Below are 15,794 nucleotides of genomic sequence, written 5' to 3'. Positions count from 1 at the left end.
TTTGATTGATATACTCAACGATTTGAAAGAGAGCAGTAACAACACTATACGGATTAAAACATTTATAAGGTATTTCTTCCGCCTTCCTAGCGTGCCTTCGTGATGAACTAAAAAGGTGAATTAAAAGGGTGTTGGATGATGATTCTCCTCATCCACGATTTAGCGATTGGGTCCCCTAAAAACCTCAGTCGCCCTTTAAAAGGGAAGTATATAAGGTATTTCTCCCGCCTTCCTAGCGTGCCTTCGTGGTGTAATGGTTCTGCACGCAGAGCTGGTGTTCTAGAGGTTTGCGGTTCGATTCCCGGCGAAGGGTTTGCTAATTTTTCATCTCTATGGCTTTTCCAATTAACTTAATGTCTCTATACATTATTTCCAGCGGGAGAGACTGCCTATCGGAATTCTCAAGATATGCTGTACTGAAATAGTTTGTGATTTTAAAAAGCAGTCATAAATACCATTATCTGAAGCCTTATGTTGCCCTTAGAGAAAGTTATAAAAATAATAACAGTTGTTTATTTGATAGAATCGGTTTTATTTTCGACTCAGTTACAAAAATAATTAGATTATAGTACTTAATATTATTCAAATGCATATCAAAGAAAGTTTAATATTATTCAAATGCATATCAAAGAAAGCGAATTTATGGAGCTATATAATACAGCAAATGAAAAATCTTATTTCACCGAATTAATTACGTTTGATAAAAGGAAAATAAGTACGAGCTCAAATAAGTAATACATTATTTTATTATTATCAAAAAACAGCGACATTCTTTAATAAAGATAATGGTCTAAAATTTTCAATGAAATTAAAAATGCCAAGCTTGCGACATTCTTATTAAAATGATAAAGTGGGTATTGCGAAAGTAAGAGAAGACCAGGAGAAACATAAAAAAACAACAAGCATGGCAGAGCATAGTACGGTGATCGCAGAAAATGCAACCCGTATGGACAGTAATAGATGTTTCAGAATGAGTACATAATAAGGATACTTCTACGTCCAGTAAAAGCGGTACATCTATTTACATCATGGTCTCAATAAAACTGCTTAGCTCCGTTTTTCTCGTTCGCTTTGGGATGCAGTTAAAATATTAATCCCAAGAATTCTCCGTTTATTTCTTGAGCTTTCTCCTCGGTTCTTCAAATCCTTGTAAGAGAGAGGGTACTGTCCTCCAGGTGAAAACTAGGTCTACTACTCGTCCCGAAATCCGAAATTAATTCAGCTGAATCTTAGTATGTTATCATTTTGTCGTAATGGATCTTGCAACAATGATAATAAAACGATGCTCTGCAAATATATGTGTTGATCACCTATATCATGACTTTTCGATCATAAGTCTAAAATACTGAACACCAATACCTTGATTCTTCACTTAAAGTCTATTTTGCTATTAGTTATTACGCCTTCTTTGTTTCTTGTTAAATTGACTATGGCTCATATTACTTTTAGCCGTAAAAACGAGGTTCGTCAGATAGTTTCCTGATCGATCATATCTAATAATCTCATTTATGACATTCAGGAACCACTGAAATCTGGGACAAATTACTAAATAAGAAAATGATAATAAAATACATATGACAGGTTTTTAGGATGATAACACAATAGTATTTCCGCTTGATGATTCGAGCAGTTGTATAGTTTCAAGTATAACGTCAATATTTGCGGAGTACATTTTTCCAGTTATTTAGTTAAAAGGAAGCATAATAGATCACATGAACTCTTGTGTTTCTGCCGCGAGTGGTAACCTACTTAACCAGAAACTTCTGTAAAGGACAACTTTATTCTTCTAAGAAGAGAGAGCATTGGGCACGTCTATTTTCTTTTGAAATATCGGGGGCATTTTTCTCTGCTTTGTAACTTCCAACTACTTGTTGACAATCATAGAAACGTAACTTACAGAGACGTCTGCATAAGGCATTTGTACTAAATACTGTTTAATAAATTTACAGTTTTTAATATCTGTGAGAGGTTTTCCTATACGATTTTTTGGGGCTGATTTTGATCACACTGTAAGGATCACATACTGGGAACCTTTGTCTTGCGAATACTCGCTGTTGGGTGGCACCAGATGACAAGATTCAATCATTCCCTCAAATCTGACGACCAGTATGACACATAAAGTATCTTTTGCCAATGCTTCACCAATTATGCTAACCTAATCGGTTTACTGGTTAGCAATGTTGACTGCCATATCGTTGCGGCATGGGATCATTTAAAATACTGGCGAACCTAGAGTCTTCTTGAAAGGTTTGGTGTTAGAGGAACAGAGATGAGAGACCCTCATATCCATTCGCCGAGTGTTCTCCCTCAAAATTGTGCGTTGCGCAGTTTAGGGCAAAGGGACCGTACCTGTACAACAACAATAAAATGCTCTTGTCCCGCCCTACTTCTATCCGTATTTGCCAATAACAGAAAATTTTGAAATCAACCCTATTTATCGAAACAGATTTAAATATAAAAGATAAAACTGTTAAAAAATGAGAGAGATTAGTTTGAAAGTATAGAAGAAAAATTATATAATTCTAGATTTAGGATAATTCTCGTATCTGGCAATATAAAATTTAAGCTCAGAAAATAATGAAATAGAATCAAATAAAACTATGCATATAAAAGAGCTAATAAATGAAAAGAAAATCAATTAATATGGCTTTAAATTATCCTATTAGTTCATTTTGAGCCTTAAAAAATTCATTACATGTAACATTTTGTAATCCTATTATTCCATTTGAGTTTCTTTTCAAATGGTTACAAAAAATAAATCATCAGTCATCGGTAGTTAATCATTGGTCTTGGTTAGTTTAATAATACGAAAAAAGAAAATTAAGCTGTTAAGCACAGAAAATAATTAAATAGAAAACTGAATTATCTAGTTTCAAATTTAATAGCAGATAAAGGGTTTTAAAAAAGAAATTTGAGGCAATAACTTTTAAAAATTGAAATTTGACTAAAAATACTATACGGAAGAAATTTTCCAAAGAAGGGCTCTTATGAATAATGATTTCATTTAAGGGTTTAGAACCACGTTTTATAAATTGCACTGAATCACTTGAAAATCATTTTAGGTATTTTTCTTAAATTGTTGCAAAACATGAACTGTCAAAAGTTCAGAAATTCTTTTTATTATAATTAATTGTCATAGTACAGAAACTTAATTCTCTCCTTCGTTTAATTCTTATATTGTTAGTATGATCTAAAAAAGAGCTACAAATAAAGTCAAGTCTTAAGTCTCTTAAGGTGAGTGTTATTGAAGTTATTCGAAAAATTTATACTTCTAAAGTGGAAAGTTGTTTATATTTCGAAATCATAATATTTATTTCTCCTGTATATAGTTAAAAAAATTGGAAGACTAATAACAACTAGCGCAAATACTCTTATGAACTGACATTTTTAAACTTTTGATGACTATACTTTAGTTACTGATGCACTTCAAATTAATTAAAACGCTGCAAATTATAGTTAAAAAAGGGGTATGATATGAAAGTATACACATTTTTAATTGAAAAGTTCCAACAGAAAATAGAGCTTATTATTGTTCTTTAAGATCATTATGTCATTTAAAACAATTCGGCTCGGAAATAAATTTGAAAATATAATTCTTTCTAATCTTGCAGAAATTTTATTAACAAATTTCATTCTATTTTTTCGATACTGAACATCATTTTCCTTTCAATAAATTGCGAAACTTTTACTTCATTATTTCATTTCGTCGCATTGTTTTCTATTATGCTATAGTTTTTATGCACAGCCTCAGAGTTTTATTCTATGCTTTTATTTTTTACTGTGTATATGCTTGCAACATCGCTAGAAGATAAACACAAAACTATTTGCAATGCATAGTTTTTAATTTAGTAGTACTTAAGGAGAAGTTAATTTGGTAGCCAGTGCGTGAAATATTATTTTTAATACTATTTATTAAATGTTGCGATGTAATACTTTTCTTAAAATAATTATTTTTCTTAATTTTTATAGATATTGCAGTTCGTTAACGAGAAATGATAATACAAAGGAACTATTTGGCGATGTCTAACGACCCCCTTGGCTCGAGATATAAATGCAGCCACTCTATTTATTAGGAGTTTCAGAAAGAAAGAAAACTAATAGAACGGATTCCCCGCCAAAAAAAATATGTGGATCTTAAAAAGTATTTGCATTTGAAGATAACTGAGTACTGTATCAGTAGCTTATCGCTGGGAAAAAGAAAACATTGGCCGGGCGAGTGAAATTCACCGAACCTTCGCAGCCTGAGATTTGCACTAATAATTTCTTGAAAATTTTCGTGTTAGAGTATTTATATTAATATTTCGAGAAAAGAATGTCTATCAGTAGCGAAGCAGAAGCAAAAATAATGAGTACATTACCAAATAAACATTACATTATACACTTCATACTACTTTCTCCTTAGAAAGGCGCACATGTCACTATATAGCGTAGCACATCATTCTTGGTTAAAGAATTCATTTCTGTATCAATAGGATAATGCATTTTCGAAAAATAAAATAAAAATATCTTTCACTCGCTTCATATATATATAATATATATGTATATATAAACATTAATGAGAAATAATAACATCTACAGAAAAAAAAAATCTTTAAGGGAAAAGGTAGCTTTTTTATGCTGCAAAACGTGACTCATGGAGAAGGAATTGCAGTAATTTGACAAAAGTCTTCGGCTCTATACAGTCCAATTATTCTAACAACACAAACGGCCCCAAACTCAAAAAGCAATAAAGAGGTTTTGCATTATATCCTTACAGAGCTTTTTCCCAAGGATCTGGAAAATGTTAAGGTGCATAATTTTTTTTATGCTCTTACGTATTGTGCTAACAATGTAACTATAATGTAGTTAGAATAATAATTTGTCTAGTGTTTCTGCGCATTTTGAACTTTGTCGAACGGTGCAGATTAATTATTGGTTTGTAGACAATGAATGGTTATGTTTTGGCTACTGCGTCAATTCTAGGCCTCTTAGGATGGTACTAATGCAATCTTTCAATACCTTCATCGCGACTTTCTTAGGTTTAATTACACATTAACTATCCCCGAACTGAGATGTATTATCATTATAACTATTGTGAGATAAATTGTGACTGGGGTATGTATTAACAGCCTAAGTATGAGGCATAGTTTTATGCTGCATCCACTGTAAAATTGTCCGTAGGTACTATTAAATTAAATTGTATTAAAATGTTGCAGTACATAAGGTGCTTAGATCGGCAATGGCTTTACGTTCATATCGTGACTATTTCTTTGACGATTGATAACAGAAAGGAATGAGGTGGAATGTGAGCTATTGGATAGTTTACAGTATTATGATTAAGCCTGAAGATTTCAAGTCACTCAGTTTATTCAGTATCGGGGTACGGCTAGTACTTATGTAAATTTTTTAATCTACGTTTACCAAACATAGTTGATTACATTAGACTCAGATTTTCTTAAGAGAATTAGACTGTTACCTGTCAATACTGGTTCTTTGCTGTAGAGTAATTTAAGGTTATTATGTCTTTGGCTCATTTAACTCGAGCAACACTTCAGCAGTTCAATACTCTCCATTAAGATTAGTACGGTTTTGCATCTATGATTATGTAAAGTTTTCCTTGTGTATGTTACTAAGCGGATGTTTCCTGTGTTACTAAGCGGATGTTTCATGTGCTTGTTACTAATATGTAAAGATCTTCTATGTATGTTACTAAGCGAAGTCGAAAATTGGCTAAATAGCTTTCTTAATTTAGATGACACGGATTCAGATACCATCTTAAGTAGACTTGCACTCAACTTACTCATCTTCTTTTGCTTATCAAAAAATGCTTTGCCGCATCATTTGGCAGGACTTCCTTTAAATTAGTCGAATAAGTACCAGACAGAGAATGATGATTGAAGCTAGGAACTAAGTGAATAATTTGTTTTAGACATGACCACAGGCAGTCTACTCTGCCTGGCCCCCAGAAGTGGCGTAGCGGAGAGTAGACAGCTTCTTCGGAGAGGATATTATGCTGTGAGGCTTTGAATAGCTTGAGGATCAGCAGTCATCTTCTGCAGTGCAACTTTAACGGTGTTTAACAAGAGCATAGGAAACCGTAATAAACCCTCTGGTGTGACGATAATATCTGAATAATTTCAGATTTTCTTTTGTTTTAAATTTTTATTTTATTTTATTTATTTATTTTATCTTTACATCATCTGTGTCGGAAATACCGTTCCAGGAAAATGTTTTTAAGTAAAATAATAATTCAGAAAAGGATTAGATGCAGAAAAAAATAAATTTACATACACAGACCAAAAATTCATTCGGGACCAAAAATGGCTTATTTTTTTAGTTGGAGAAAATTGTTCTTGCAGAAATGACAGATCGAATTTTTACTGTAATTAGTAAGAAAACTCTTCTAATGTTACCCACTCTTAAGAAACATTTCTTACTTTATGAAAAAATGTACATGGATTTAGCATGCGTTTGCTGCTGAATGTAATCAGAAATTTTCTATTAGCAAGGATAATTTGTGATGCACATCAAAATTACATGAATGCGCATAAATTTATATCTACACCAAGAAAAGAAATCTTTTAGCATGTGAAACAGTACAATGCATGTGAAACAGTACAATTTCCTGCAGGACGTGTCTGAGGAATAGCTTTCTAACACCTAACAAAAATCAAGAAACATGCTGGGCCTTGATATTTTTTTCTTTTCTTATTGCAAGTTGTATGAAGTACATGCTCATCCTGCTCATTCGCCATTCTTACAGAATGGATAAAGAAACAAGCTAGGTTGGAATGCATATAGTGAGATTTCAAAGACATTGCATCTCATGGCTCTTCAGGATTTCAAAAGATCGTTTTCGTTTTAATAAATATTTCTTCTGTAGTTCTACACAAATTCCTTTGCAAATATTATTTGATGACAGCCATGGGGCTTCTTTGCCTGCCTCTTTGCAGACGGAATTTCTGGTTTATAACATATTTTTCTAATTTACGCTACCATAAAATGCCATCGTAGATTGTGACATATCTTTCGTTATGGAAACCGTTTCTCAGCTAGGTGAATCCTAACCTGTTGTATGTGATTGCCTTAATAAATTTATAACTTAAATACTAGTTTAATGTGGAATGGAGGAAAATGTAAGACTGACAAGTGGGTAATAATATATTCCTATTTTTGTTTTCCGATGACACTGGTCGAGGTTAATTGTTTTGAGCAAGATGATTTTCCACACCTCTTCTATCTTATCCTTAAAAGAACAGCTATATTTTATATCGTATTGTCATCAGTACGAAGACAGCAATTATTTTAAAATTATCACATATATTTGAGTTATATTTTAGCATAGGATAATTTGTAGAACTTTTGTCAGCTTTTAATGGACTTCCTTCATATTGTTAGCGCAAACTAATGGTATTGATGACAGTCTGGTTCTTTTATTAAAGAGTTTGTTGTAATAAAATGGAAACCAATAATGGAGTTTGAAAACCGAAACGAAGTATGAAAATAAATTATAAAAGGAGCAAAAATATGAAGTTTCGTAGCAATTTTAGCTTTAGTGTGCTTATGCTTATAGTTTAATTTTAATTTATTCACATTTTCTCAGGAAGAAATTAATAGTGTTAACTAAAAGTCATGCACATATTGGAATGTGATTAGTAAGTTTCCGAGTGTGTGTATGAAGCTTGTATAGATGAATGGTATATAAAACAAAGTTGAAACAAAGAAAAATCTATGAAATAATATATCTATGATTTATTCTATATAAAGTAAAAGCTATGATTAATTCATTATTGACCAATGATGCTGTACAGTACAGAAATGAAGAGATTAAAAAAAATAAAAAATTGTAAACTCTTTCAGTAACAGTTCCTGAAACAATTATTATAAATTAAATTAAATTTATGGATTTGGATCAATGTACATTGACCTTGAACATTGTACATTGAAGTACTTGAACAATATACACTGAATCCTTTCAGGCTTCCGGCAGCCTGTAAGGAAATCTGATTGACTAGCTGAAGATTTCGTGGATAAATTTAAAAGAATGAAGTTAAAAGAACGCTTCAGTAATTACCAACGTGTATACATGGAATATTGTTTTCTGGATTTTTATTATGGGCGTATGATATGTGTGCTTTAAAGGAGGAAAATAACTTTCTTTGCCTGGCTGGTATATATAGTTATCCTGCAGACGAGACAAAACGGCTGTTGTTTAGTTGGTATATAAGTTCTTTTGAGGAAAAATATCGCGAATTCCCCAAGAATCAAACTCCAAAATAGAAATTTTAAGAAGAGAATATGAATTCTATACAGGGAAGTAAAACAATTTACAAGCATAATTTCATATTGAAAGCAAACAATTGTTTTTAACTGAACAAAGAATATGACATAACAATAAGATTATTGTGATTGCTTTTAGCGAAAGAATGTTTAATGGCAACGAGAAAAATATTTAAATACTTTGTGAATAACGGAAGAAACAAAGAATTATTTCAGAGCAACAGCTTTTGAATAATTAAAATAGCTAAATGCAAAGAGCAGAAAAATAGTCCAAAGGAACTAAGACGAAAACATTAAACTAGAGAACAAAGTTATTATTCACGATAACTATTTTTGAATGTCTTAGAAACAATGAATCTTTTAAGTGAACATCACTTTTGCTTTTCAAATCACAATGAACAAAACAAAAACAAAAACAAAAAAGCATAAGATTAATTACTTTTACCTTGACAAATAGTAGTCTCATGTTGCTGATTTTGTTGTAATGGCACATCATATACATTATACAGCAAATAATAATTTGAAATAAAAATTCCCATTTGTACTCCTATATGGGGATTATAATTTTTTCTATGGATGCAATCATTGCAAAGAGATAAAATATTCCAAAAACTAATCTCGGAACACGTGTAATAGAATATTTCAAATGCTCCGTGTCGATAGAATAATAGATGGCTCAGCAATCTTAAATAAATACATTTTTAGTTTCCTAGTTTGTTTGCTAGCGCCTTCGGCAAACATAACTATAGAAAAATATTTCCAATTTTCTCTATTAAAATGAGATTTGAAATTAAAAATGAAATTCATTGAGCCAGGAAATGTATGGATAATATAAAGGGAATATATTTAGAGAGCCATTGTACTTCATTGGTCTACAAATAAATTAATTTTTCGGTTTTATGCTTCGTGTATGATAAAATGAGATGCTTAGCATATTGGGGGAACATCAAAGAATTTTGAAAAAAAAATTGTTTACCTGATGTATCCCATAATGTGAAATGAATTCTATAGCCTCCGACGCAGTAGGTTGCTGTGTACCTCTCGAAACCGGTAGGCGTGTATATCTGCAAGAAAAATAAATTTATATTGCACTGCAGAAAGTGAAGGTTAATAATATACTCAAAATTTATCACAATGGCGTTTTAATTTTTATTATGGAATCAATTCAGTGACATTTTGGCGAAAAATTCTATTCTGAAAGGTATTTTAACACTTTAAATCAGGTTTCTCAATGCAATTCATCAGTCTGATCAATTATATGTACTTTCAACACAGTTTTGAAAAAATCTTAATGTAATCAACTTGCTTGTAGAGAAAAGAAGTTTCTTTAAAATGTTTCTTAAAGCAGTTGTACAACAACTTTTAAGGTAATAATAAGGATCAATCTTTTCTTCGCCTTTAACATTTTTTACAGAGGAAAAACGAAAATAAGAAATATAGCATAAAATGAAATTAAATGCGATAAATGGATAATGAATTTGTTTTAATGCTTAGATTGCTTCATGAGTTCTTTTTGAAGCGCCTATGGAAACATTTCTCTTGTATTAATGTTAATAAATCAGCGAATTGAGTTTGAATGTCTACGCGATAGGTAATGAATTTTGTGATTTTTTATGATAAATAAATGCACATTTCTTTTAAATAAAAGTACTCAGTTATAATTTACTTTATTACAATTATTTATATACATTACATACAATTTTGGCAAGCTAACTACAATTTATCTTCTTCTCCTTAAATACAATTTATGTATATATAAGAATGAATAGAAATAAAAATATTAACTAATATATGATAAATGTTTTATGATTCGCGTGCAGTTCCAGTATTACGCATTGAATGTTATTATTTTTTATGTAAAAAAATAGATAATTACTTGCTTACAATAAAATGAGGTTAGAATTAGGCATTTGTCTAAAAGGACTACCGTCTTCACTATAGAGATAGATTACATTCGAAAAAGGAAATAAACGATTATGAATCGAAATCTAGGCGTGTAAACATAGTATATCAAGTTGATGTAGGTATGAAAATTTTAGCAGAAATGTACAGTATCTAAACATTTTTCTACCAATTAAAGAATCTATGTTAAGCGAAGTGAAAATGTAGCCGGAATTACAATATCCGAAAAATTCATTACACGAACTTTTTAAATTTTGAAAATACAAAATTGATTTATCTCAATTATCTTAAAAAGAATAATCTATAACATCTTAATCTCTCTAATATTTTTATATGAATAAGTTGCTTTTCAGTGCAAAATTGCATAAACACATCTTTATATAGGTTAGCTAACAGATATAAAAGCAAACCAAAATCTCTCATTGATCGACCCCATCCTAGTTGGAAAACATCAACTGAACCAATAGTACAATAAAAACTCTTCAGATGGTTTAGGTTTAATTGATTGCGGCAAAGCACAAGGGGACTATCTGCAAAAGTGGAGGGATACCTTCATGGAGGACTTTCTAAGAGAAACTGGTTCGTTATACATGGCTGCCTCGTATCCACGCTATACAGGAGGAGAACTACGAAAACGCCAATGCAGCCAGTTCCGTTAACAGGGAATCTAACCTAGGTCAAATTACCAGGTTTCATCGACTTTACAGTTCGGCCGCTGTAAAGTCGATGAACTATGCCTCGCAACGAAATCAGTAACTATGCCTCGCAAACAGGTGCGCGAACAATATGCGCAGATGTCAGAATTTGCGAAAGGTCGTGTAGTTGGCCCAAAGAAGCCGGCTGGTCTTATCGGCGAATAGCTCGACTTTTGAGCAGGAGCGATGCCACTATTAGAAGATTTTGGCAGGAATGGGTGAACCATGGCCGCACACAGCGTCAAGAAAGAAGCGGTAGGCCTAGAGAAACGACGAAACGTGAAGACCGAGCAATCGTCAAAGCGGCACTCACAGCCCCAGATGCATCATTATCATCGATTGTACGTGCAACTAGTGCTTCAGTAACTGCAAGGACAATTCAAAGACGGCTCAAAAAAGGGGGCTAAGGTCACGGCGCACCTTGCGCCGACTAACATTTACTTCTGTACAGCGTCAAGCCCGTTTGCAGTGGTGTCGGGCTCATTCGCACTGGAATGTCACTGACTAGAGTAGAATAGTCTTCAGTGATGAGTCCCGCTTTAAACTGAGCCCCGATGACCAGCGCAGGCGAGTCTGGAGACGCCCCGGACAGTGGTGTGATAACAACCTGACTGTCTTCCGGCAGACAGGCCGACATCCAGGAGTGATGGTCTAGAGTGCCATTTCATTTCATAGTAGGACCCCTTGGTTGTCATCCGTTGCAACCTTACAGCACAGCGGTACGTCGACGAAGTTCTAAGGCCCGTTATGTTGCCCTTCATGTCACGCCACCCTGGGCTTACATTTCAGCAAGATAATGTCCGCTTCCACACTGCACACGTTTCTACTGCTTAGTGCTTGCTGAACATTACCTTGGCCAGCAAGGTCGCCGTACCTCTCTCCTATTGAGTACGTTTGGAGCATTATGGACAGCGCCCTCCAACCAGCTCGGGATGTTGACGATCTAACGCGCCAGTTGGACAGATTTTGGCACGATATCACTCAGAAGGACATCCGCAACCTCTATCAATCGATGCCAAGCCAAATAACTGCTTGCATATGGGCCAGAGGTGGACAAACGCGTTAGTGACATTTTCACTTTGTGAAGCTTTATCACTTCAATAAATCATCCAATTTTTCTCAAACTGTAATCTTTTTTTTTTTTTTTTTTTTTTTTTTTTTTTTTTTTTTTTTTTTGTACATGTACATCATTTCTACCGATTTTCGTCCCATTCGGATAAATACTTCTTGGCGAGTCGTTTTTCTTTTGTCCAAGAGTGTATAATGAAAACCTTCTTTTTGAATAACAGATGTGTCGATTACAAACCGCCGATTTTGTATTCATTCAGTTTTGACTACCGTCCAGATAACAGCATCAGATCATTGCTGAAACCTTGCTTATGAAGGAAATAGTAATATATTTAAGATGCATTTTCAAAGGAGAAGCATGCTCCGTTTCCCAGTACCCACCTGAGGAATATGCTAAACATGCACACACAAAATATCTGACAACAACAGTGGGATGAAGGGACAACGGATCGTCACACATCCGAATTCTTTCCAAAAATCGACAACAAACAGAAGTGCACGAGGTTTTCTAACACAATATTTGTCAGGTCATTGTCCATTCCCGGATGCATATTTCACAAGTGCACATCTGTATAACCACCGAGGGAGTGGCTTCTTGGATTGACTAATGAGCATCCAGTAATATTTATGTCATGTCACATGACCTTTCGCGCACTTTAAGATTTAAGCAAGATAGTGGAAAACATTTTTACACGCAATTTTCTGTGCAAATTTCTGTACATCGTCTATTTCTTCTGAAAATTTTCATTGTGAAGTTAGATCAAATATAAGCAATTATGAAGATTTCACTACCTGGTTGAAAGAATTTGAAATAAATACAAACACATGTTGGATACTCCACAAAATATTCATGCAAAATGCTACTTAATAAGTGATAAATAAGACGAAAGAAATATGTGATACACATCTGAGGCCCAAATGCTATCTTTACATAAAACTATGCGTATGAGAAAAATATTTACACCAGTTACATATGTAAATAGAAGTCAGCACTTTTTATTGCAATCTGTATGAAAACGATGTTCTATAATAATAGCCAATGCAGAATTTAATTCAAAGTGAACTTCACTGATTTGCATTCGTAATTCACTAATTTGCATTCAGTGTGCTAAATTTCACACTTAATAACTGCTCGCTCTTAAATATACTGTCTTCACAAGAAATACTTATCAAACAGCATGAATTTATTTATTCACAACGAATATATTCAGTTTATTCATATATAATTTTTAATGTTAACAATATGTTAACAATGGATATAATCAGATCATACACAATATGTATTCTGAATATTACACTTTCAAAATCAAAAGAATGCAAGCAGTGAAATAAGAAAACACTAGATTCATTGTAACACTTCCAGTCCTTCTCAACTCAATAAAAAATAAAACAAAAAACTATACATGTGAATTCTCTTAATGCACATTTGTTAGTAAATGTATAATATTCGAGGCTACTTGTAGCTTGAGTCATTTTTTCGGTGTAAAGAGCGATAATATGCCATGAATATCAATCCAAATATCTATGCGTGATAAAAATCGTGAAAGTGAAATGTCAGCGTTTAATTAAACTCATAAAATGAAAGCACTACGAGATTTCCTACTTTTACGCTATACATTTATAACTGCGAAACTAATGCAAATTAAAATGTAAGCAACATACTCTCACACGCACGAAGATTTACCATCACAAGAGCAAAAGAAGCTCATTAGTTCATTTTCGAAACCCCTCCCTCAGTGGCTAAGCTGATGTGCACCTGTGAAATATGCTTCCCGGATTGCTTCTGCAAAAGGACCCTGGCAGATAACGAAAATATGTTCTTTCCGAGAATTAGATGAAGCGGACTATTATGTTTTCAAATGTCCGTTCACAAAAGAACTCTACTTAAAAGAACCTTCCAACACTGACATTTAATACTAACACAACGACACATCCTGATGAAAACTTTTTTAAAATATGGAAGAACTGAACTATTACGAGCTCAGACTCTGCTAGGCAGAATAACCCAAGACAGGCCGAACGTAATCAGTAAAACAAAAGAATGCTTCCGCAAAGAACTCTAATGCACAAAATCTATAACTGATATAACTACATACAGATTTATGCATACTTTGATCAGCAACAAATGCACGTGTGCTCCAGAAAAACCCGAAAAATGCAAATATAAATATACGTAACAAAATGAATTTATGTTGAAATAACAAAAGTAATATATACATCCACACTTTACTGAACAAAACTGAACACTTTACTTTACTGAACACTTTACTGTGTAACTGTACGATTCAGAAACACAAGAAATTGTCTAGATGAACATGTACTACGGAACACATCGTCTAGCAGAACCCAATAATGATATAACAGATATGGAACTACTTGGTTAAAGAGAATAACGCAAAGTCAACGGGATCGGTGAAGTATATAGCCTTCAAATAATACTAACAATATTAAAAGCAATGCATATATAACAATAATGCTACATGTTCTCACTTTCAAACTTATATACTAAATTACAAGAGTAATGTATATTTATTGAGGATATGCTTAAAAATGTAATCTGAAACCGAATTAAGTGCAACTGTATGAAGAATAACAAAGCTGAAAACTATCATTGTGTCAAATAATACCATGCGCATGGCAAATAATGCAACTCTTGATGGAGTTAAGATAGGACTACACATCGGTAATCTGTAAGTTGCATTCTCCCTTTGTGCTATGTACTTTCGGAGTATAATTGCAATCCTGTCCGGTTAACAGTCGGAAGGTCCGGATTTCAAGTCTAGCAAGTGCATTGGTCATTTTTTATGCTTCCTGCTTCGACAAACCCTAATGAAACAGGTACCCGAATTAAACATGTGGTACACAATAATAAGTCACCATTAGGATTTGTCGATTGTCTTCCACAGTCGCCCTGTGGGAGAGAATACAAAGTAATTTCTCCTTCACTATCGTGGACTTTCAGGGCGTTATTGGAGGCATGTCCACATAAAAGTTTATAAAATTGCGGTATTTTACTGCAGGAAAGAGGAAATTGCTAATTGTTTTGATCTTTTAAATTTTTAATGCAGTATATTATTTTGTTACTTGTTTTAAGCAACTAATCATCTTGATGTTTAAGTTTAATTATGTCATTACTAGAGCATTTATAATTAGAACTTCATTTTTCCTCTAGAACGAAATCTCATTTATAAGCATTCCTAAATGTACCTACATTGATTTCCCCAACCAATATCATCTCAATTAATTAGCTATTTATCTCATTCATGAGAATCAGAAATGCTGAAAAGAAGCAGTTGATCAAATGACGGCCTTCTATTTCGAATTAAAGGGTACTTAAACAAAAGCGAAGTGCTTTGGTACCGAGTTGCTTAATTTTAAAAGACTATTGGTAACAAAATTTAAAAGCAAAGTTCAGCAAATGAGTTTCGAATTACACTAGCAAATAAATTATGCTATTTTATAAACAATGTACTAATGTTTAAGTTCGTTGCTTTTTATATGCTTTTAAATTATTACATTATTAGTTATTAAGGAGGTCAACGAAACTTCAATAACACGAGGCTTGCGGACAACAATCCAACTCACTAAATATTCCAAACTGGCTCACTCATCACTATTCTAAATTTTCAATTGTTCGGATTTAAAAAAAATCCAGAAATAAAGGGAACCATTTCATATTAACTACGAGAAATGCCCTAAGTACAGACATTTAAACTTAAATTTAGATATAGAGCAGCGGTTCTCAACCTTTCGACTAACGCGTACCATCTAAACAAAAACTGAAAAACTTTAGCTCTCTTGAACCATAAGCTCACCAGCGGCCGAGCGGTAAAGTCGCTGAACACTGGTAGTTCGGTCCGAGGTTCGAAT

General features: G+C 33.2%; 1 protein-coding gene across 1 annotated transcript in view; it reads right to left on the bottom strand.

The window, feature by feature from the left end:
• Positions 1-15,794, bottom strand: part of LOC118185065 (ras-like GTP-binding protein Rho1) — a 724,791-nt gene that overhangs the window by 53,503 nt on the left and 655,494 nt on the right. Inside the window, exon 3 of the mRNA XM_085818447.1 lies at positions 9,236-9,323. Within this exon, the coding sequence (XP_085674573.1) occupies positions 9,236-9,323 (88 nt within the window). The remainder of the gene's footprint in view (positions 1-9,235; positions 9,324-15,794) is intronic.

This window comes from Stegodyphus dumicola, chromosome 6 (genome assembly GCF_044657685.1).
Source record: "Stegodyphus dumicola isolate Sdum_Otavi_A_Nest chromosome 6, ASM4465768v1".
Taxonomy (NCBI): domain Eukaryota; kingdom Metazoa; phylum Arthropoda; class Arachnida; order Araneae; family Eresidae; genus Stegodyphus; species Stegodyphus dumicola.
This window is presented reverse-complemented; position numbering and strand designations above follow the sequence as displayed.